The sequence below is a fragment of the Pristiophorus japonicus genome, chromosome 4 (assembly GCF_044704955.1).
Source record: "Pristiophorus japonicus isolate sPriJap1 chromosome 4, sPriJap1.hap1, whole genome shotgun sequence".
In the NCBI taxonomy this organism is placed as follows: Eukaryota; Metazoa; Chordata; class Chondrichthyes; family Pristiophoridae; genus Pristiophorus; species Pristiophorus japonicus.
Window position 1 is genome coordinate 255,615,805 of NC_091980.1, and position 22,248 is coordinate 255,638,052.

At 45.7% G+C, this 22,248-nt stretch overlaps 1 protein-coding gene across 8 annotated transcripts in view; it reads left to right on the forward strand.

Moving 5' to 3' along the window:
* The window catches only part of eml1 (EMAP like 1), a 315,675-nt gene that overhangs the window by 204,848 nt on the left and 88,579 nt on the right, over positions 1-22,248 (forward strand). For 5 of the 8 annotated variants that reach the window (XM_070879355.1, XM_070879349.1, XM_070879351.1 and 2 more), the window contains exon 3: positions 6,959-7,015. The exons of the other annotated variants lie outside the window; for them this stretch is intronic. In XM_070879355.1, coding sequence (XP_070735456.1) covers positions 6,959-7,015 — 57 coding nt within the window. The remainder of the gene's footprint in view (positions 1-6,958; positions 7,016-22,248) is intronic. 8 annotated transcript variants of the gene reach the window in all.

The following is a 22,248-nucleotide window of genomic DNA, read 5'->3' on the forward strand; positions in this document are numbered from 1 at the left end:
TACAACTCAATATAATTATTAGCAAATACTTACAAAACTTTAAAGGACACTCCATCCTTAAAAATCGAAAAGCAAATTATAATTTAAATGGAGAAAAATTGCAAAGTGCTGCAGTACAGAGGGACCTGGGGGTCCTTATGCATGAAATACAAAAAGTGAGTATGCAAGTACAGCAAGTAATCAGGAAGGCAAATGGAATGTTGGCCTTTATTGCAAGGGGGATAGAATATAAAAGCAGAGAAGTCCTGCTACAACTATACAGGGTATTGGTAAGGCCACACCTAGAGTACTGCGTACAGTTTTGGTCTCCATACTTAAGGAAGGATATACTTGCATTGGAGGCTGTTCAAAGAAGGTTCACTAGGTTGATTCTGGAGATGAGGGGCTTGATTTATGGAGATAGATTGAGTAGGTTGGGCCAATACTCATTGGAGTTTGGAAGAATAAGGTGATCTTATTGAAATATGTAAGATAATGGGATGGTCTGACAAGGTGGATGCAGAGAGGATATTTCCACACATAGGGGAAACTAAAACTAGGGGCATACTCTCAAAATAAAGGGCCGCCCATTTAAAACTGAGATGAGGATGAATTTCTTCTCTCAGAGGGCTGTAAATCTATGGAATTCTCTGCCCCAGAGAGCAGCGGAGGCTGGGTCATTGAATATATTTAAGGCGGAGATAGACAGATTTTTGAGCGATAGGAGAATAAAGCATTATGGGGAGCGGGCAGGAAAGTGGAGCTGAGTCCATGATCAGATCAGCCATGATCTTATTAAATGGTGGAGCAGGCTCGGGGGACCAGGTGGCCTACACCTGCTCCTATTTCTTATGTTCTTATTATAACAGCAGAAAAGCTGCCAGGTGACTTGAGTTAATAGTGTTTGGTGTCAAAAAGTTGTTTGGCAGTGTAACAGGTGTCACAAACTACATGCTTACTTGTTTAGCTGAAGACAGGAGGATGCCTTTTGTTCTTTTAATGCTATATGGGACAATTTAATCTACAACGCTTCATGTTGGCATATTCCCACTTGGAAACTACATGGAACTACTGAGACCAGCAAGTTAACTCAGTTAAACACATAAACATTTGTATAAGCTTCAAGTTTGGAATTGGAATTGGAGAGTTAAAAAATTCAGCTCATGCGAATCTGAAGTTCAAAGTTAATGAAGGTGATGTACAAACATTGAAGGCCTACCACAGAACCAGTAACTGAGATACATTTAGGTACTTGACCAGCTGGTACTCAAATACATACAGATAAACTTTGAGACTCACATACATATAGGTACTCAGATACATCCAAGTACTTGACAAGGAAGGATTCAAATACATACATGTACTCCTGAACCCAAAAATCAAAGTACTCTACCACCAGGTACTCAAATACATTGAGGAGCTCAACGGTCAGAGACTCAATTACATGACTAGACTACCAGGGACTTAGATACATATCATCATCATCATCATCATCATCATAGGCAGTCCCTCGGAATCGGGGAAGACTTGCTTCCACTCTTAGAATGAGTCCTTAGGTGGCTGAACAGTTCAATACGAGAGCCACAGTCCTGGCCACAGGTGGGACAGACAGTCGTTGAGGGTAAGGGAGGGTAGGACAGGTTTGCCGCGCGTTCCTTCTGCCACTTGCGCTTGTTTTCTCCATGCTCTCGGCGATGAGACTCGAGGTGCTCAGCGCCCTCCCGGATGCACTTCCTCCACTCAGGGCGGTCTTTGGCCAGGGACTCCCAGGTATCAGTGGGAATGCTGCACTTTATCAGGGAGGCTTTGAGGGTGTCCTTGTAACGTTTTCTCTGCCCACCTTTGGCTCGTTTGCCATGAAGGAATTCCGAGTAGATCGCTTGCTTTGGGAGTCTCGTGTCTAGCATGTGGACAATGTGGCCTGCCCAGCGGAGCTGATCAAGTGTGTTTAGTGCTTCAATGATGGGGATGTTGGCCTGGTCGAGGACGCTAATGTTGGTGCGTCTGTCCTCCCAGGGGATTTGTAGGATCTTGCGAAGGCATCGTTGATGGTATTTCTCCAGTGACTTGAGGTGTCTACTGTACATGGTCCATACCTCTGAGCCATACAGGAAGGCGGATATTACTACAGCCCTATGGACCACAAGCTTGGTGGTAGATTTGAGGGCCTGGTCTTCGAATACTCTATTCCTCAGGCAGCCAAAGGCTGCGCTGGCGCATTGGAGGCGGTGTTGAATATCCTCATCAATGTCTGCTCTTGTTGATAAGAGGATCCCGAGGTATGGGAAATGGTCCACGTTGTCCAGGGCCGCGCCATGGATTTTGATGACTGGGGGCAGTGCTGGTGGAGGAACTTTGTCTTATGGATGTTTAGCGTAAAGCCCATGTTTCGTATGCTTCAGTAAATACGTCGAGTATATCCTGGAGTTCAGCCTCTGAATGTGCGCAGACGCAGGCGTCGTCCGCGTACTGTAGCTCGACGTCAGAGGTTGGTGTGATCTTGGACCTGACCTGGAGACGGCGAAGGTTGAACAGGTTCCCACTGGTTCTGTAGATTAGTTCCACTCCAGCGGGGAGCTTGTTGACTGTGAGGTGGAGCATGGCGGCGAGAAAGATTGAGAAGAGGGTTGGAGCGATGACCCCGGTCCGGACATAGATTGGGTCTGTAATGGATCCGTTGGTAAGGATCACGGCCTGCATGTCGTCGTGGAGCAGGCGAACTTTTGTTAACGACCTTTTGGGGGCATCCGAAACAGAGGAGGACGCTCCATAGACCCTCGCAGTTGACAGTGTCAAAGGCCTTTGTAAGGTCGAAGAAGGCCATGTATAAGGGCTGCCACTGCTCCCTGCATTTTTCCTGCAACTGTTGCGCTGCAAAAATCATGTCCGTTGTGCCACGTAGGGGATGAAATCCGCACTGTGACTCCGGGAGGAGCTCATCGGCCACAGGGAAAAGATGGTTGAGGAGGACTCTAGCGACAACTTTCCCAGTGGCTGATAACAGGGAGATTCCTCTGTAGTTGCCGCAGTCGGACTTGTCTCCTTTTTTAAAGTGGTTACTATCACTGCATCTCTGAGATCTGCCCGGCATGCTCTCCTCCCTCCAGATGAGAGAGATGAGGTCATGTATCCGCGCCAACAGCGCCTCTCCGCCATATCTTCGTGCCTCAGCTAAACCAGACCATCATTGACATTCTGGATGAAATAAACATAGTGAGAGAGGAGGTATTAAGGGGTTTAGCAGCTTTGAAAGTGGATAAGTCCCCAGGCCTGGATGAAATGCATCCCAGGCCGTTGAGCAAAGCAAAAGAGGAAATAGCAGAGGCCTTGACCATTATTTACCAGTCCTCTTTGGAGTCAGGCATGGTGCCGGAGGACTGGAGGACTGGAGGACTGCTAATGTGGTATCCTTTTTTAAGAAGGGATAGGCCGAGTAATTACAGGCCTGTCAGCCTAACCTCAGTGGTGGGAAAATTATTTGAAAAAATCCTGAAGGACAGGATAAATCTACATTTAGAAAGGCAATGATTAATCAGGGACAGTCAGCACGTATTTGTTAAGGGAAGATCGTGTTTGACTAACCTGATTGAATTTTTCAGGGAGGTAACCAGCAGGGTCGATGAGGGTAGTGCATACGATGTAGTGTATATGGACTTTGGCAAAGCTTTTGATAAGGTCCCTCATGGCAGACTGGTCATGAAGGTAAAAGCCCATGGGATCCAGGGCAAATTGGCAAGTTGGATCCAAAATTGGCTTGGAGGTAGAAAACAAAGGGTAAAGGTTGATGAATGTTTTTGTGACTGGAAGCATGTTTCCAGTAGAGTTCCGCAGGGCTCAGTACTGGGTCCCTTTTTTTTGTGGTATGCGTCAATGATCTTGATTTGAATATAGGGAGTATGATTAAAAAGTTTGCAGATGAAGAGGAAAGTCATGGACTGCAGGATGATATCAATCTACTGGTCAGGTGGACAGAACAGTGGCAAATGGAACTTAATTCAGAGAAGTGTGAGATAATACACTTGCGGAGGGCTAATAAGGAAAGGGTATACACATTAAATGGCCACTTAGAAGTGTAGAGGAACAAAGGAACCCTGGAGTGCTTGTTTACAGATCCCTGAAAGTAGCAGGCCAGGTGGATAAGGTGGTTAAGAAGGCATATGGAATGGCTGCCTTTATTGGCCGAGGCATAGAATAAGAGAGTAGGGAGGTTATGCTTAAATTGTATAATACACTGGTTAGGCCACAGCTGGAGCACTGCGTGCAGATCTGGTCACCATATTATAGGAAGGACATTGATTGCACTGGAGAGGGTACAGAGGAGATTTACTAGAATGCTGCCTGGAATGGAGAATCTTAGCTAGGAGGACAGATTGGATAGGCTGGGTTTGTTCTCCTTGGAACAGAGGAGGCTGAGGGGAGACCCCATTGAGGTGTATAAAATTTAGAGGGACCTGGATATAGCGGATAGTATGGGTCTATTTGCCTTGGTGGAGGGGTCAATTACGAGAGGGCATAGGTTTAAGGTGGTTGGTGGAAGGTTTAGAGGGAATTTAAGGGGAAGCTTCTTCACGTTGTGGGGGTCTGGAACTCACTGCCTGGAAAGGTGGTAGAGGCAGAAACCCTCACCACGCTTGGATGGGCACTTGAAGTGCTGTAACCTGCAGGGTTACGGACCTAGAGCTAATAAGTGGGATCAGACTAGATAACCTCTTGTTGGTTGGCACAGGTACGATGGTAAGTACTTCAGGGGATCTAATACGGCCAGTGTGATCTCCTGGGCTAGTTTCGATCGCCTTGATGGGTCGGAGAATAATTTTCCCAGATTTTTCCCCTCCCCAATTGGCCTGGGTTTTTATCTGTTTTTTTTGCCTCTCCCAGGAGATCACATGGCTCCGGTTGGGGTGGAGTTTAGAATGTTGCGGTACAGGGTGTGTCACAGTTGTGTGGGGCGGACTGGTTGGGCCGGATGCTCTTTACCTGTGCACCATTGTTCATTGTTCATAGGTTTATATGTAACCTTCAGGGCTGCTGACCGAGAGCTGTGTGGTCCTTTGTTGGCCGGCGTGGGCACGATGGCTGAAATGCCCTCCTTCTGCGCTGTAAATTTCTGTTTCTATGTTTCTATCAGGGAAAATGGATATTTCTGACATAACACCATTGAAAATCGAGGAAATGAATTCTCCAAGATAAGGCACAAACATTGAAGACCGATCAGACAAGTAACTGGGATAGAATTGGCCTTTTCATTGAGTATTTACAATTCGTAATTACTGTAACTGCTAAAAATAAGTTTCAAAATTTAGACGTTTTAAAAGAGAAGTTACTAAAATGGGGGAAGATTTATTTTATTCATTATTAGTAACAAGATTCTAAATCTGTTTATAAAGAATGGATTTTAATTTTTATCCCATATAGGAACTCTTCCCACTGTAGAGGAATGTTCCAATTAAGTCAATATGTTTGCCATACTTGCCATATATTTAAGGAAGCAGTAAAGCAGATGTCTCTGGCTAAGCCAGTGCTATCAGTGGAATAGTGAGGGTGCTGGGTGGTGAGGATAAGTGTTGGCACTTATCGCGTTTCAATACCTTGGTCCAGAAATGTGACAACAGTGGCAGCCCAGTTCTGGTGGCCAGCAATAGGTTTTAGGTTTTGCAACAAAAAAAAGCTTCATCTTAAAATATTAAAGACAGGCAGACTTGTTTTAGAGGAATATTCAAAGCTTTTGTTGGGCCCATTAATTGAGAAAAATAAAGTGGCACCTACCTTTGCAGCCACACACAGTGAAAGCTAAAACCTGGTGCACATATGCACCTGAAATATTCGGAACAGCACACTGGGACCCAAATCACAATTGGTCTGGATTTACCCAATTGAAACTGCATTGGATCAGCATTCCTTGTGAACAGGACCACAAACACAGTGTACTGGCCTTTCAACTTATTCATTCAGGTGGAATTGTCCTGATATAACAACAACTTGCACTGATATAGTGCCTTTAATGTAGTAAAACATTAAAGTTAAAGGAGTTAAAGGAATGCTCAGGATGGGCCCAACAAAGGCCAAAGCCTTGAATATTCGTCCAAAAAAATCTGCCTCCTTATAATGTTTAAGTTGCCTCAAGTTAATAGAGAACATTTCTGATAGTTTAGAAAACAAAGTATGGTGTTTTAGGATCCAGTTCACCGTAAGTAGTTTGAAAGGGTGTGTTGTGTTTGATCTGGCTGTTAATTTCTTTTTTTAACTATCCTTTGTTTGCAACCAGAACAACCTAGCTTTCAAACTGTATTTGCTCTAGTGATAGTTTCAAAGTTGAAATGTGTGGGCTGACTTCAAAGATTTTTATTAACACGCAGAAGGTCATTAATGATTATCTAAAATTCACCTCTCTCTATCTTAACATATTTCACTGCCTGTGCTGTTGTGATGGTAGGAGTGAACTGAGGCAGAAACTCTTGAGCATATTAGGGGAGTTCCATATTTTCTTTTGTCAGATGCAATTTTTGTATAAACAAGTTTTCAACAACTGTGATTTTGGTAATTAGTTGAAACAGTCTCTGAATCAGTTTCAGTTTTAATATGGCCACTACCAGTCCTTCACTGTCAAAAGCTTAGAATTAAGATGTATCATTATAGTTATATTGTTAGAATGTCTGTTTTTCCAAGTTAGTAGAATTTCCCTTTATGAAATTGGAGATCAGTTGGAGCCACTGTTCTTTATTAAGGGATTTTCAAATGACAGCACACAAATTTGATAACTCCATCTGTGCTGGGTGATACTGCCTCTGTCGTGCTTTTCACCTTCCTTTCATAGCTTCTCTACTTTTAGTTGCTTAACCCTTTGATCTTTTTTTAATATCATACTGTTATAACTTTTCTTTGTGGAATTTTTCATATTTCAGTCACATTTACATTTTATTTTCCTCTTCTGTTTCTGTCTGTCTTTCTTTGCCAAATGTTTCTCTTTATGGACCTTTAGATCAGGCCGTATCTAAATGGACAGAGGCAGATAAACAGGGCAGTGCTAGCAAACCAGGTAAGCATTTGAGCCCCCATCAACTCCAGGTTATAGAAGCTCCCCATAGAATAAGATAACATTTGAAAAGGAACAAGTGGAATATGCTGATAACTGTATTACTGTTACATTGTTTAAATTAAAACTCTTGCTGCTACCATGTCCATTGATAATTAATGACGATGGATTGAATGTAAGGACGGTTGCTTCTGAAATGTTGCCTTTAAGTTAATGAAACCGTGATGATTATATAATAATCATTTTTATTTAAACCCAACTTGTGTTCTCTTTCTCTGTGTTGTACCTTCCTCTCACCCGCTTTATCTCAAATTCAGGAGTGCAGGTGGACAGCCTCATCTAAGGTCTCTAAAAGCTACTCTGTAACCACCTGCTGGAAGGTGCCAGAAGGGCAGCACAGGATAATATTAGGAACATATGAACATCATCATAGGCAGTCCCTCGAATCGAGGATGACTTGCTTCCACGTCAAAAAGTTCACAGGTGTTTCAACGAAGGACCTAATATTCCAGGTCCCGAACTAAATCTTGAAGGGTGGAAGATGCCTGTGTGTGGATTTTTTTTAACGTGTGGTGGCCGTTGCACACCAGCCACCACACGGGCTTGACAGAGCTAGGTCTTGGCCCAATAGTAAGGATTAACCAAGACGACTGGAGACCAGCTCTGCTGCACAGACCTAGTGCGTGCACATATTGCAGTGTGGGCTGGCCCATGCTGTCCCTGGGCCCTCGCCTCTTCTGGACCTGAACTCACACCTCTCCTGGGCCCCAATCACATCCCTCTACAATTTGCCCCGACCTCACCGGTCCTGCTGTATCTGCTCACGCACCTATCACCGACCTGGCAGGAATAGACCATTCAGCCCCTCGAGACTGTTCCACCTTTCAATGAGATCATGGCTGATCTGCGACCTAACTCCGTATACCCGCCTTTGGCCCATATCCATTAATACCTTTGGTTAACAAAAAGCCATCCATCTCCGATTTAAAATTAACAATTGATCTAGCATCAATTGCCGTTTGTGGGAGAGAGCTCCAAACTTCGACCTGCCTTTGTGTGAAGAAGTGTTTCCTAATTTCACTCCTGAAAGGTCTGGCACTAATTTTTAGGCTATGCCCTCTCGTCCTAGAATCCCCAACCAGCGGAAATAGTTTCTCTCTATCTACCCTATCTGTTCCCCTTAATATCTTGAAAACTTCAATCAGATCACCCCTTAATTCTTCTATTGTGTTCTCATATTCCTTCCTGCCCTTAGAGCTATGCCCAGCAGAGTTGTGATAACGTTTCAGACAGCCTGACTGAATCAGGAACTCACCATGCAACGAGTGTTTGGGGAAGTAACTCCATCACTTTCATCTGCATAATGCATTTAGATAATGAACTGACTTACAATAATATTTCTGTGTCAAAAACTGTTTTACTTCATACACATAAAGAACAAACTTGATTTATACAGTGCCTTTCACATCCTCAGGACATTCAAAAGTACTTTACAAAGTTTACAGCCATTAAGTTTTGAAGGGTACAATGTTGATCCTCTTCTTTTTGGTATTTATGTGATTGAAACATGGATGCATAATTTGTAGCTCTACATTTGAATGAGTCTTCATCGAGATTTCTCACCACAAAAACATATCCAGTTTACACAAATTGCACAACTTACCAGACTATTTAAAAATAACTTGCATTTTTATACTGCCTTTAACTTGGAAGAGCATCCCACACATTAGGGTCATCAAAAAATTAGATGTCGAGCCAAAGAAGATGTTAGGAGGGGCGACGAAATATTTGGTTAAAAAGCTAGGTATTAAGGAGGAGAGGGAGGTGGAGAGCCAGAGGGGTTTAGAGGGATTCCAGAGCATATGGCCTAGGTGACAGCCGCCAATGGTGAGGTGAAGGGGAGGATGTACAAAAGGCCAGAGTCAAAGCAATAGTGAGGTTGAAGAAGAAGGATTGTACGCCCGGAGGAGTTTACAGAGCTAGGAGGGGTGAGGCTATGAAGGGAGTTAAGCATGTTGAGAATTTTAAAGTGGAGATATTCGGGGACCAGGGTTCAATGTAGGTCAGCAACAACAGGGGTGATTTGTGAGCAAGACTTGATGTGGGATAGGATGCGGTCAGCAGAATTTTGGATGAGTTGAAGTTCATGAAAGATGGAGGTTCGGAAGATGGCCAGGAAAGCATTGGAAAAGTCGAGCCTGGAGGTGACAAAAGCATGGATGAGAGTTTCAGCAATAGTTGGGCTGAGGTATGTTTGGGCGCAGGCAATGTTATCGAGGTGGAAGAAGGCAGTCTTTGTGATGTAGAGGACATGAGGTTGGAAACTTGGTGTTGATTTGAAGGCATAGGTTGTGAATTGTCTTGTTCAACTTGAAACAAGGGCCAGGGAGGGGATGTAATCGGTGGTTTGTACTGGGGCCAAAGATGATGGCTTCAGTCTTTCCAATGTTTAACTGGAGGAAATTGTGGCTCATTCAAGACTGAATGTCGGATAAGCAAATGACGACACAGAGGCAGTGGAGTGTTCGAGAGAGATGATGGAAAGGTAGAGCTGGATGTCGCAGTGTACATTGTGGATGGCGCCAAGGGCAACATGTATATGAGGAAGAGGATTAAGAGAGAATTTCTCAAGCCAAAACTCTATGAATAATATTGGCGAAAGTATCAGATATGTGAATGGATCCAGTGTTCTCATTACTTATTCTACAGGTTCAGTGCCGTGGGAAGAGGGGGTGACTTTTTTCAGGCTACAGAAGATTTACAAGGAATCCGTGTTGTAGGATGTTACTGGTTGGGTTACAACAAATAAAACAGACAGCAACAGCTGTGAAAGATAAGATTTATGGGAGAAATCTTCACTGGGGCCACTGGGTAGAGCCGGCAAAATGGTGGGGTAAAGCTTACCGCTCTATTCCTGCTCCCGACCTGCTAAAACTGCACAGTCTGCCAGCTCTTTCCATTGGTAAACTTCCTGTTGCTTCTCCAGCCACGATCACCCTCCATTTTGGGTGTTGGGTTTCAGTGTTATTACAGCCAACTGGGAAGAATCCCCAAACCCATTGACAGGTCTACCCCTCCATTTTATCTTCATCACAAACAGGATTTTAAAATTTATTCTCATGGTATCATCAAGGCAAGTTTTCCCCTTTTCTTCATGTGCTTAACCTGATGCCTGCAGTCGAGAGGGCAGACACATGGGCTGCTTCCAAACCATCCCCAATACTTCTTATAGCCATTGAAGAAATCATGCCAGAGACTACCTGGGCACGACTTTACTCTCTGACTTTCCCTCCTTTCACCCTCGGCAGGAAGATGCCACAGCTTACACCCTGGACCTCAATGCTCGAAGCAGCTTAGGTCAGGAACTGAGCGGAGCTGAGGTTGAGCCGATGTCCATTCTCCTTTTGTGGTATTGAGTGCTAGTGTGCTTACTCAACACCCCCATAAATTCCAAAGTGTATTTTTTGACATTATTTTTGGTAACTTTCATTTAACAGCTCTTCTAGTGCAGCTGTAAGGCAAACAAGCGTTCTCCCTCTATTCTGTCGCCAGATCAGGTACAATGGCAGGCACAATTAATGTAGGAATCGGAGCCACCAGGATCATAGAGACACAGCTTCTTCAGTCTGTTCACTTCAAAATGAGGCTCAGGAGGGGTAGCAGGAAAAATAGTCTATTTGCCCCTAATTTAAAGGGAGTTTTTAAAACTGAAGGGCTGGATTTTTGGTTTTCTTGCGCCTCTGGTAGCGTCCTGGACGGGTTGTAAAAGGTGTTTTTAATCGTAAAGACGGGCGTCCAGATTTTACTGCCTGGTCGACAGATTTGGCTCAGGTTTTGTAGCTGCACAAAACTTACTGCCCTGCCGTCTTGTTTCAGTGAGATCATGACTTCAATCAGCGTGCAAAGCTCCACTGACGCCCGGATGCAAAATTAGACCCTAACGCCTCATTAGATGCCACCCCAGGAAATGCCTGAAAAACTACTCATTCCCAGGGTGCAGCAGGCGGTAATTGTGGTGTGTTTAAATGGATCCTGAATCGGAGGACACATTGACTGCAACGGTTGCGCACTGCACGCTGCGTGAACCTCAGACTTGAAAGCAGCAGATTTATCTGCCATTACAGATTCTGACAACTTCAGTGAGAGAATTTAATTGGAGCATTATTACTTCACCAGCGTATCATGCTCCATGCTATTGCTAGGCGGCGTCAAGATAGAAGAAGGGCTCTTGGCCATGTTGGCCCACGGATGTTGAGAGGCCAAAGACATCTGGGGAGGAGGGCTTACCACTCACGGGTTTACAGGCACCAACACTCATACCTCCAGCTCTCTGAGGAGTAGTGCATGAGAAGGCTGTGTTTCTGAAAGGAAGTGTTAACAGAGATATGCCATCTCCTACAGGCAGACCAATAGCCTTCCAGCGTCAACAGGACTGTGCTGCCCGTCGCACTGAGGGCGACTGTGGCGCTGGCCTGCTATGCCTCCGGCTCCTTCCAGGCAATAGCAGGGGACATATGCAGCATCTGTCAATAGGCTACACATCACTGCATTCGCCAAGTCACAAAGGCTCTGTACACCCACAGAATAGACTACATAAAGTTCCCAATGAGCGGGGACAGTCAGAATGAGCGGGCATGTGGGTTTGGCAGAATTGCGAGCTTTTCGAGAGTTCAAGGAGCCATTGACTGCACATACATGGCCTTAGAAACATAGAAACATAAAAAATAGGTGCAGGAGTAGGCCATTCGGCCCTTCGAGCCTGCACCGCCATTCAATGAGTTCATGGCTGAACATGCAACTTCAGTACCCCATTCCTGCTTTCTCGCCATACCCCTTGATCCCCCTAGTAGTAAGGACTACATCTAATTCCTTTTTGATTATATTTAGTGAATTGGCCTCAACAACTTCCTGTGATAGAGAATTCCACAGGTTCACCACTCTCTGGGTGAAGAAGTTTCTCCTCATCTCGGTCCTAAATGGCTTACCCCTTATCCTTAGACTGTGACCCCTGGTTCTGGACTTCCCCAACATTGGGACCATTCTTCCTGCATCTAACCTGTCTAAACCCATCAGAATTTTAAATGTTTCTATGAAATCCCCTCTCATTCTTCTGAACTCCAGTGAATACAAGCCCAGTTGATCCAGTCTTTCTTGATGTGTCAGTCCCGCCATCCCGGGAATCAGTCTGGTGAACCTTCGCTGCACTCCCTCAATAGCAAGAATGTCCTTCCTCAAGTTAGGAGACCAAAACTGTACACAATACTCCAGGTGTGGCCTCACCAAGGCCCTGTACAACTGTAGTAACACCTCCCTGCCCCTGTACTCAAATCCCCTCGCTATGAAGGCCAACATGCCATTTGTTTTCTTAACCACCTGCTGTACCTGAATGCCAACCTTCAATGACTGATGAACCATGACACCCAGGTCTCGTTGCACCTTCCCTTTTCCTAATCTGTCACCATTCAGATAATAGTCTGTCTCTCTGTTTTTACCACCAAAGTGGATAACCTCACATTTATCCACATTATACTTCATCTGCCATGCATTTGCCCACTCACCTAACCTATCCAAGTCACTCTGCAGCCTCATAGCATCCTTCTCGCAGCTCACACTGCCACCCAACTTAGTGTCATCTGCAAATTTGGAGATACTACATTTAATCCCCTCATCTAAATCATTAATGTACAATGTAAACAGCTGGGGCCCCAGCACAGAACCTTGCGGTACCCCACTAGTCATTGCCTGCCATTCTCAAAAGTACCCATTTACTCCTACTCTTTGCTTCCTGTCTGACAACCAGTTCTCAATCCACGTCAGCACACTACCCCCAATCCTATGTGCTTTAACTTTGCACATTAATCTCTTGTGTGGGACTTTGTCGAAAGCCTTCTGAAAGTCCAAATACACCACATCAACTGGTTCTCCCTTGTCCACTCTACTGGAAACATCCTCAAAAAATTCCAGAAGATTTGTCAAGCATGATTTCCCTTTCACAAATCCATGCTGACTTGGACCTATCATGTCATCTCTTTCCAAATGCGCTGCGATGACATCCTTAATAATTGATTCCATCATTTTACCCACTACTGAGGTCAGGCTGACCGGTCTATAATTCCCTGTTTTCTCTCTCCCTCCTTTTTTAAAAAGTGGGGTTACATTGGCTACCCTCCACTCCGTAAGAACTGATCCAGAGTCTATGGAATGTTGGAAAATGACTGTCAATGCATCCGCTATTTCCAAGGCCACCTCCTTAAGTACTCTGGGATGCAGTCCATCAGGCCTTGGGGATTTATCGGCCTTCAATCCCATCAATTTCCCCAACACAATTTCCCGACTAATAACAATTTCCCTCAGTTCCTCCTTCTTTCTAGACCCTCTGACCCCTTTTGTATCCGAAAGGTTGTTTGTGTCCTCCTTAGTGAATACCGAACCAAAGTACTTGTTCAATTGGTCCGCCATTTCTTTGTTCCCCGTTATGACTTCCCCTGATTCTGACTACGTTTGTCTTTACTAACCTTTTTCTCTTTACATATCTATAGAAGCTTTTGCAGTCCGTCTTAATGTTCCCTGCAAGCTTCCTCTCGTACACAATTTTCCCTGCCCTAATCAAACCCTTTGTCCTCCTCTTGCGAGCACCATTCCATAACACAGAGGTATTTAGAAACCAAAAGGGTTGCCACTCCCTAAATGTGCAGCTGGTGTGTGGCCACACTCAGCGCATCCTCGCAGTGAATATCCACTATCCAGGGAGTGCACATGATGCTTTCATCTTGCATGAGAGCAGTGTCTCACAAATGTTTCAGCAACAAAGGGAAGGGCTCAGCTGGCTGCTTAGGGACAAAGGATACAGTGTGGCCACCTGGTTCATGACCCCCCTTCCGCAACCCCACCACAGAAGCCGAGCAACGCAACAATGAGAATCATGCAGCCACCCGCAACATCATTGAACAGACAATTGGGGTGCTCAAGCAGCGGTTCCAACATCTGGACCACTCTGGAGGCAGCCTTCAATACTCCCCTCAACAGGTGTCCGAATTCATTGTGGTGTGCTGCGTGCTGCACAACATGGCCATCATGAGGGGCCAGGCAGTGCCAGTGGGGATTGCAGGCCCACCTCAGGAGGAGGAGGATAATGAAGAGGAGCCTGGCGAGGTCCCGATTGGACAGCCATACCATCCATGGGGGAGGCCGCGTTGAGATGCTGCCAGACCAAGAGGTGACATTTGGAAAGAGGTGACATGATAGGTCCAAGTCAGCATGGATTTGTGAAAGGGAAATCATGCTTGACAAATCTTCTGGAATTTTTTGAGGATGTTTCCAGTAGAGTGGATAAGGGAGAACCAGTTGATGTGGTATATTTGGACTTTCAGAAGGCGTTCGACAAGGTCCCACACAAGAGATTGATGTGCAAAGTTAGAGCACATGGGATTGGGGGTAGTGTACTGACATGGATTGAGAACTGGTTGTCAGACAGGAAGCAAAGAGTAGGAGTAAATGGGTACTTTTCAGAATGGCAGGCAATGACTAGTGGGGTACCGCAAGGTTCTGTGCTGGGGCCCCAGCTGTTTACATTGTACATTAATGATTTAGATGAGGGGATTAAATGTAGTATCTCCAAATTTGCGGATGACACTAAGTTGGGTGGCAGTGTGAGCTGCGAGGAGGATGCTGTGAGGCTGCAGAGCGACTTGGATAGGTTAGGTGAGTGGGCAAATGCATGGCAGATGAAGTATAATGTGGATAAATGTGAGGTTATCCACTTTGGTGGTAAAAACAGAGAGACAGACTATTATCTGAATGGTGACAGATTAGGAAAAGGGGAGGTGCAAAGAGACCTGGGTGTCATGGTACATCAGTTATTGAAGGTTGGCATGCAGGTGCAGCAGGCGGTTAAGAAAGCAAATGGCATGTTGGCCTTCATAGCAAGGGGATTTGAGTACAGGGGCAGGGAGGTGTTGCTACAGTTGTACAGGGCATTGGTGAGGCCACACCTGGAGTATTGTGTACAGTTTTGGTCTCCTAACCTGAGGAAGGACATTCTTGCTATTGAGGGAGTGCAGCGAAGGTTCACCAGACTGATTCCCGGGATGGCGGGACTGACCTATCAAGAAAGACTGGATCAACTGGGCTTGTATTCACTGGAGTTCAGAAGAATGAGAGGGGACCTCATAGAAACATATAAAATTCTGACGGGCTTAGACAGGTTAGATGCAGGAAGAATGTTCCCAATGTTGGGGAAGTCCAGAACCAGGGGTCACAGTCTAAGGATAAGGGGTAAGCCATTTAGGACCGAGATGCGGAGGAACTTCTTCACCCAGAGAGTGGTGAACCTGTGGAATTCTCTACCACAGAAAGTTGTTGAGGCCAATTCACTAAATATATTCAAAAAGGAGTTAGATGAGGTCCTTACTGCTAGGGGGATCAAGGGGTATGGCGAGAAAGCAGGAATGGGGTACTGAAGTTTAATGTTCAGCCATGAACTCATTGAATGGCGGTGCGGGCTAGAAGGGTCGAATGGCCTACTCCTGCACCTATTTTCTATGTTTCTATGTTTCTATGTTTAAGAGCTGCACATCGGCAGCTCATAATGGACCGGTTTGCTTGAATGGAGAAAGCTGAGGGATGCAGCTAGTACTGGCCATGCTATGTGCCACCATAAAGGCACATCTCCAGTGAACTTTGGAATGATACACACAACACCAAAGGCAAACGGTCAAAATGACAATTTACTCCAACAAAGTAAGAAATAGTCCCGTTCTCCCCAACAAAACAAAACCATTCAATAAACAGCGTTATGCTGCAAGGCATTCAAGAACAATGCATTAGATCACTTCAACTGAACTACTTACATGCTTCATCACAATACATGAGGGCATCTCCACAACATTCTCACACCCGCTAAGGGGACGACTTGCCCCGAGCTTCTCCCCCTCCTTCCCTTCATCCCCCTCCCATGCCTGCTGCTCATCCTCAATAAGGTCTCAGTGCTTACAGCAGGGCTGCTTGAGCGCTGCTGTCTTGGTGGGCCAGCAAGTGCAGATGGCCTAGGATGATGCCCTGGACCAGCTCTGGCCCTGGAAGATCCGGCTGTGGACTGTAGCACCTCAGCATCGGCGGCAGCAGTCTTTTCTGGTGGCTCAGGTGTGGACCGCATAAGGTGTATGGTGAGAGAGTCAGTGGTGGGAGCTGGAATGCGGTCATCCTGAGGAAGGACAGCACCTTCCATTTCCTGGAAAACACTGACACTAATACGTGGCTAGTTCCCAGCATCAGAGCATGATGTGTGACCACAACTTGCTAGCCTGCTTCAGCAACATCACTTGGATAGTGGGGAACACAGAGAGGATGGCAGCAGTCAGCGATCGCATGACATCACCAAGCTGGAGCGTAGCTTGTGCATGCAATGTGATCACTGCTGCAACCTCGCCCTGGCATGCGCCACGCACTCTGGAACACTGTTGCTGCAGGAGTGACCAAGGATAGGCTCACTGGAATCCTCAGATACACAGACAATGCATGAGGTGGCCTCTGCCACACTCACAGCAAGTGTGTCTATGCTCTGGGGGACCTGAGCCAATATACCCATGAGCTCACGATGCATTTCTGTGTTCTCCCTGGTCATTGCCACCAAGTCCAGGTCCACATCTGTTTGTTCTTGAGCAGGACCACTGTGCCGACTCACCCTCCGGGGAGCTGGCCTACAAACTTCCCCTCCTGCTCGGTGTTGCTGTAGGTCACTGGGGCCAGGAGCCTCAGAGTCTTCAAACTCCTCGAAGTTGCCTTCGTCCCCTAATGTTGTGTCCCCAGACTTTGCGACAGATGGGCTCTGACGCTTAGGGAGCAGACTATCATCCCCTCCCTCATCACTGCCCCGTGGCCAGATGTTCATGGCTCATGGGAAGGCTGGTGCGTTTCTGGGTAGTCATCTCTAAGCACAAAACAACAGATGCGTGGTTAGCAGCAGGGGAGGGGGCAGGGTGAGAACAGGAAGGTGGCATTGGACATGTATATGTAAAGGGGCTAGGCCGCTTGATATTAGGGGTCAAGGAAGTCATATCAGTCGCAAGTGCCATTCACATACCGTCACTGCCTGAAGGGGGCTCGGCATCGCCCCTGGCCACTGGGATGCCCATGAGGGCCGACACTCGCTGCTCCACTTCTGTGAGCTCCAGAAGCTCCGGCTGTCCGGCTGACATTGCTCCCTCCTATTATGGGAGAGCTCGGCCCAAAATAAGAGCAAGAAGAAGGGTTCAGTAAGGGTCCACCTCCTCTTGTGCCACAGGTGCCTTCCATAGTTCAATATCTGTCACTATGCAGATGTGGAAATGTGTTCAGTTCAATCTGTGTGGCTGTTTTCTGAGGTTTTACAGAGTGGGAGGAGGTGAAAGGCAGGTAGCATAGTGGCTCAGGGCGATTTTTACATAATGCCTATCAACAGTGGGAGTGGAGTGCGAGGAGTGTTGACAGTGATTAGGGGACAAGAGGGTAGGTGCATCCTATATGCAGAGGGAATGGCTGGAGAAGTGAGCCTCCAGCTTTCTGCTGGATTCAACAACCCCCACCATGGCCTGTAACACAGAGAAGGGTCAGCTGCATCAAAGACTTAACATTGTGTGAGACAGTGATCTTGCAAGCATGGCAAATGTGAAGGGTACTCACCCTGACAACTCTCGTGAGGTCGTTGAACTTCTTGCGGCATTGTGTGCCAGTTCAGGCCACCATGTCTGCCGTTGACAACTCCTGGGCAATCTCCCTCCAAATTGTCCTAAAGATGCTGGGCATGGGCCTCCTTCACCCAACCAGATGAAGTGCAGGCCACCTCCTCTCAATGGCATGTACTAAGGCCTCAGCAGCTGCTGGAGAGAATCGCCTAGCACGCTGCCTGCCCTCTTGCTGTGCCATCTCTCCCACTGTGTTGCAAGTGGGCCGGGTCATCTGCGCATGCACGAAGGAAATCGCTGCTCTCTGAAGTAGCGCCTGTGCCCAGGAAAATTTAAACCCGTCTGCGTACGCAGAAATGTTGAAACTTTATTTTGAAACAGGATTTTCAGCAAGGGTGGAAAAACTTCCTTGTGTACCACTTGATTTTGCACCCCCGATCACCGAACATTTTTTTTGTCGAATTTTTCAGACGAGGATGCAAACTTTTTCCAGGCAGCATCAGGACAGCCCTGCTGCCATTAACGCCCCAAAATCACAAAAGCCGAAAATCCAGCTCTAAATGTTTTATTTGGAAAATTATTAGTGGTTGAATCACAATATTTATGATTCCAAACAAATGAATAAGTTTGTCTGATTAGGGTTCGAGCCCACTTGCCAAACGGCTTGTTCTGAATGGTCCTCACTGTTCTATTTCTGACGACACTGCAGCAGCATGTTCACTCCAGAGGAGTCCTGGCAAGCAGCCATCACTCATCAGCACTGCTGATTTCTTTGCTCTGAATTAGCAACTAACACACAAGCAAAGAAGATTTTCAAAAGGCACACATTGATCCTGTGCTGAGGGAGAATGGCTTCCCCTGGTAAATGGCAAACCCTTAACAAGCCGTAATGCCATTATTTTAATTAATGTGCTTGATAAGACAACGAGCCAGAGGATATTGAAGAACTTCAAAGGCCTGTTTGCAAGCATGTTTGTTCCTGGCTGTGATGTCAAGGACCAAAAGCACAAAGAAAATAATATAGAAAGCTATCGCAGGGAATGGTTGTGTAGAAAGTCATGGTTTTAATTCTTACAGGGCTGGTATTTCAGTGCGGATGATATTCAAACCTGAAATTGGCATAATTTAGAATTGCAATTGGCAGGTTTTAGTCAGACTGAAATGGCAGTGTGCTGTTTGTATCCAATTTTCAAGGATTAGTTAATTTGCATAGTTCCTGCTGCAGATTTGGACAAGAAAATTCCATGTGATTTACTTTTAAAGGCTTGAAAAAACTTAAAAGGAAACGTCGGTTTGGAGGACAGAAATTCTGAAAGCCTTTGGAAACGATCAGTAGACATCGCGACCAAAAAGCAAATTTTACCTCGGCTGATGAGGGAGAGGCTAAGAAGTGACAGACAGAAATGATGGGAAAGGCAACCCAAGGAGCAAGCATGAGTTGTGCAGACAAGTGATATTACATAGTACAGGTATTACATATGGACAGCACGGACAGACCATTCGGCCCAAAAGCTCCATTCCAGTGTTTATGCTCCTCACGAGCCTCCTCCCACTCTTTGTCATCTAACACCATTAACATATTCTTGCATTCCTTTCTCCCTCATGTGTTTATCTTGCTTTCCCTTAAATGCATCTATGCTATTCGTCTCAGCTACTCCTTGTGGTAGCGAGTTCCACATTCCTAACCACTCTCTGGGTAAAAAAGTTTTTCCTAAATTCCCTATTGGTTTTATTAGTGATTATCATATATTTATGACCCCTAGTTCTGGTCTCACCTGTAAGTGGAAACATTTTCTCTATGTTTACCCTATCAAACCCTTTCTTAATCTTAAAGACTTCTATCAGGTCACGACTCTTTTCTAGAGAAAAGAGCCCCAGTCTGTTCAAGCTTTTTGATAGGTTTCTGGTATCATTATTGTTGTGTATGCAATAACTGTTAGACTGAGTACTGTTTAACTCCAAGAGGTTTAACCTTGGTTCTGCTTTATTAAGGCCCAAAGTGACTAATATACAAAATGGCTAGCCTTTTATACTTGGGCTGCACACACGTGCGTGCAGCCCAATGGCCTCCAACAGTGACGCCATCTAGTGGCTAGTGATCCCAAAAGTACATACAAGACACTACCCCCCTCTGAAATATTAACACAGTCTTTTATAAATTGAGACGGTCCGATGTTTTACACTCCTGGGTTGAACGTCTCAGTTCAATTCCAGCCTTGAGTGAGTGTTCAGAGTCTGTTGTGAATGGTGGCTGGGTGGCTGACCTGGTGGGAGTGGCAATGGCCATGTTAGGGATTGAAAGTCCATTTTCATTGAACATGTCAGTGATCGAAAGTCCCGATTCACTGATGACCACTGAGTCCTCTGATGACTGGGGCTAGGTTGGTTGGTCGTCAATTGTCTCTTCCTCCCACTGTTCCGGTTTGTCTGTGTGCCGTAGCTCTGCCTGATCCATATGTTTCCTGCATGTTTGCCCATTTTTGAGCTTGACAATAAATACTCTATTGCCCTCCTTGGCCATGACAGTACCAGCGATCCACTTGGGACCCTGACCATAATTCAGAACATAGACAGGATTTACAGAAATATTGCGTGACACAGCTGCGCGATCGTGATACCCTTGCTGACTTTGTCTTCCATATTCAACATGATTATTCAAGTCAGGGTGTACAAGAGATAGCTTGGTCTTAAGACCTCTCTTCATCATTAGTTCAGCAGGCGAGACCCCGGTAAGCGAGTGTGGTCTTGTCCTGTAACTAAGCAGTATGCATGACAGCCAGGTCTGCAGTGAGCCTTGGGTTACTCGCTTCATACTCTGCTTTATGATTTGGACAGCATGTTCTGCTTGCCCATTGGATGCAGGTTTGAATGGTGCTGACCTTACATGTTTGATACCATTGAGTTTCATGAACTCTTGAAAGTTCTGATTGGTGAAGCATGATCTGTTGTCGCTAACAATGATGTCAGGCAGACCGTATGTTGTGAACATGACACTGAGATTCTCAATGGTAGCTGTGGTTGTGCTAGATGACATGTTTATACACTCTATCCACTTCAAATATGCATCCACCACAACTAAAAACTTCTTCCCCAGGAAAGGGACCTGCAAAGTCTATGTGGATCCTGGACCATGGTTTGGATGGCCACGACCACAGACTCAGCGGTGATTCCGCTGTTGCTTTGCTGAGCTGCATGAAAGTGTTGCACTGATGCACACATGATTCGAGCTCAGAGTCAATTCCCGGCCACCATACATGAGACCTGGTGATGGCTTTCATCATTACAATGCCGAGATGTGTGCTATGTAGCTCACGTACAAATTTCTCTCTCTCTTTCTTGGGCATAACAACACGATTGCCCCACAGTATACAATCCGACTGAACAGACAGTTCGTCTTTGCGATGAATGTAAGGTTTGGTCTCCTCACACATTTGCTTGGATATGGCAGACCAATCACCTTTGAGAATGCAACTCTTCACCACCAATAAAATCGGATCCTGGCTGTTCCAAGTCTTAATTTGTTGAGCCGTGACAGGGGTTCCTTGGTGTCGTGACAGGGTTCCTTGAGCTGTGACAGGGTTCCTTCACTCTCAAAAGCATCCATAACTAACAATAGGTCCACTGGTTGTGGCATTTCCACCTCTGGTGTGGGCAACAACTCAAAGCATTGGCACAATTCTCGGTGCCAGGTCTATGACGAATGACATAATCATAAGTGGATAATGTCAGCGCCCATCTCTGGATGCGGGATGAAGCATTGGTATTGATACCTTTGTTTTCAGAGAACAGTGAAATGAGCGGCTTCTGATCTGTCTCCAGTTCAAACCGAAGACCAAACAGGGACTGATGCATCTTTTTAACCCCATACACACAAGCTAGAGCTTCTTCCTCTGCCATGCTGAAGCCTCTTTCCGCTTTAGACAAACTTTTTGAAGCATACACAACCGGTTGAAGTTTACCTGACTCATTAGCTTGTTGGAGTATGCAATCTATATGACGAAGCATCACAGGCCAATACTAAACATTTACATGGGTCATAATGTACCAGCAGCATGTTAGAGCAAAGCAGATTAGTGGCTTTCTTAAAAGGTCTGTCTTGAGACACAACCCACACCCAGTTGTTGCCTTTTCTTAACAGCATGTGCAGTGGTTCTAATAAGGTGCTCAATTTAGGTATGAAGTTACTGAAGTAGTTGAGTAGACCCAGGAACGAACGCAGCTCCATCACATTCTGCGGCTTGGGTGCATTCTTGATGGCATTGGTTTTCGCGTCCGTGGGCCTGATGCCGTCAGCAGCAATTTTCCTCCCCAGGAATTTGACCTCTGGTGCCATGAAGACACATTTCGAGTGTTTCAGTCTGAGTCCCACTTTGTCCAGATGATGTAGAACATCTTCCAGGTTGTTCAGATGTTCCTCAGTGTCACGACCTGTGATCAGGATGTCATCTTGGAACACAACAGTTCTGGGAATGGACTTCAGTAGACTCTCCATGTTCCTCTGAAATATTGCTGCAGCCGAGCGAATTCCAAAAGGGCACCTGTGATAAATAAACAGTCCTTTATGCGTGTTAATGC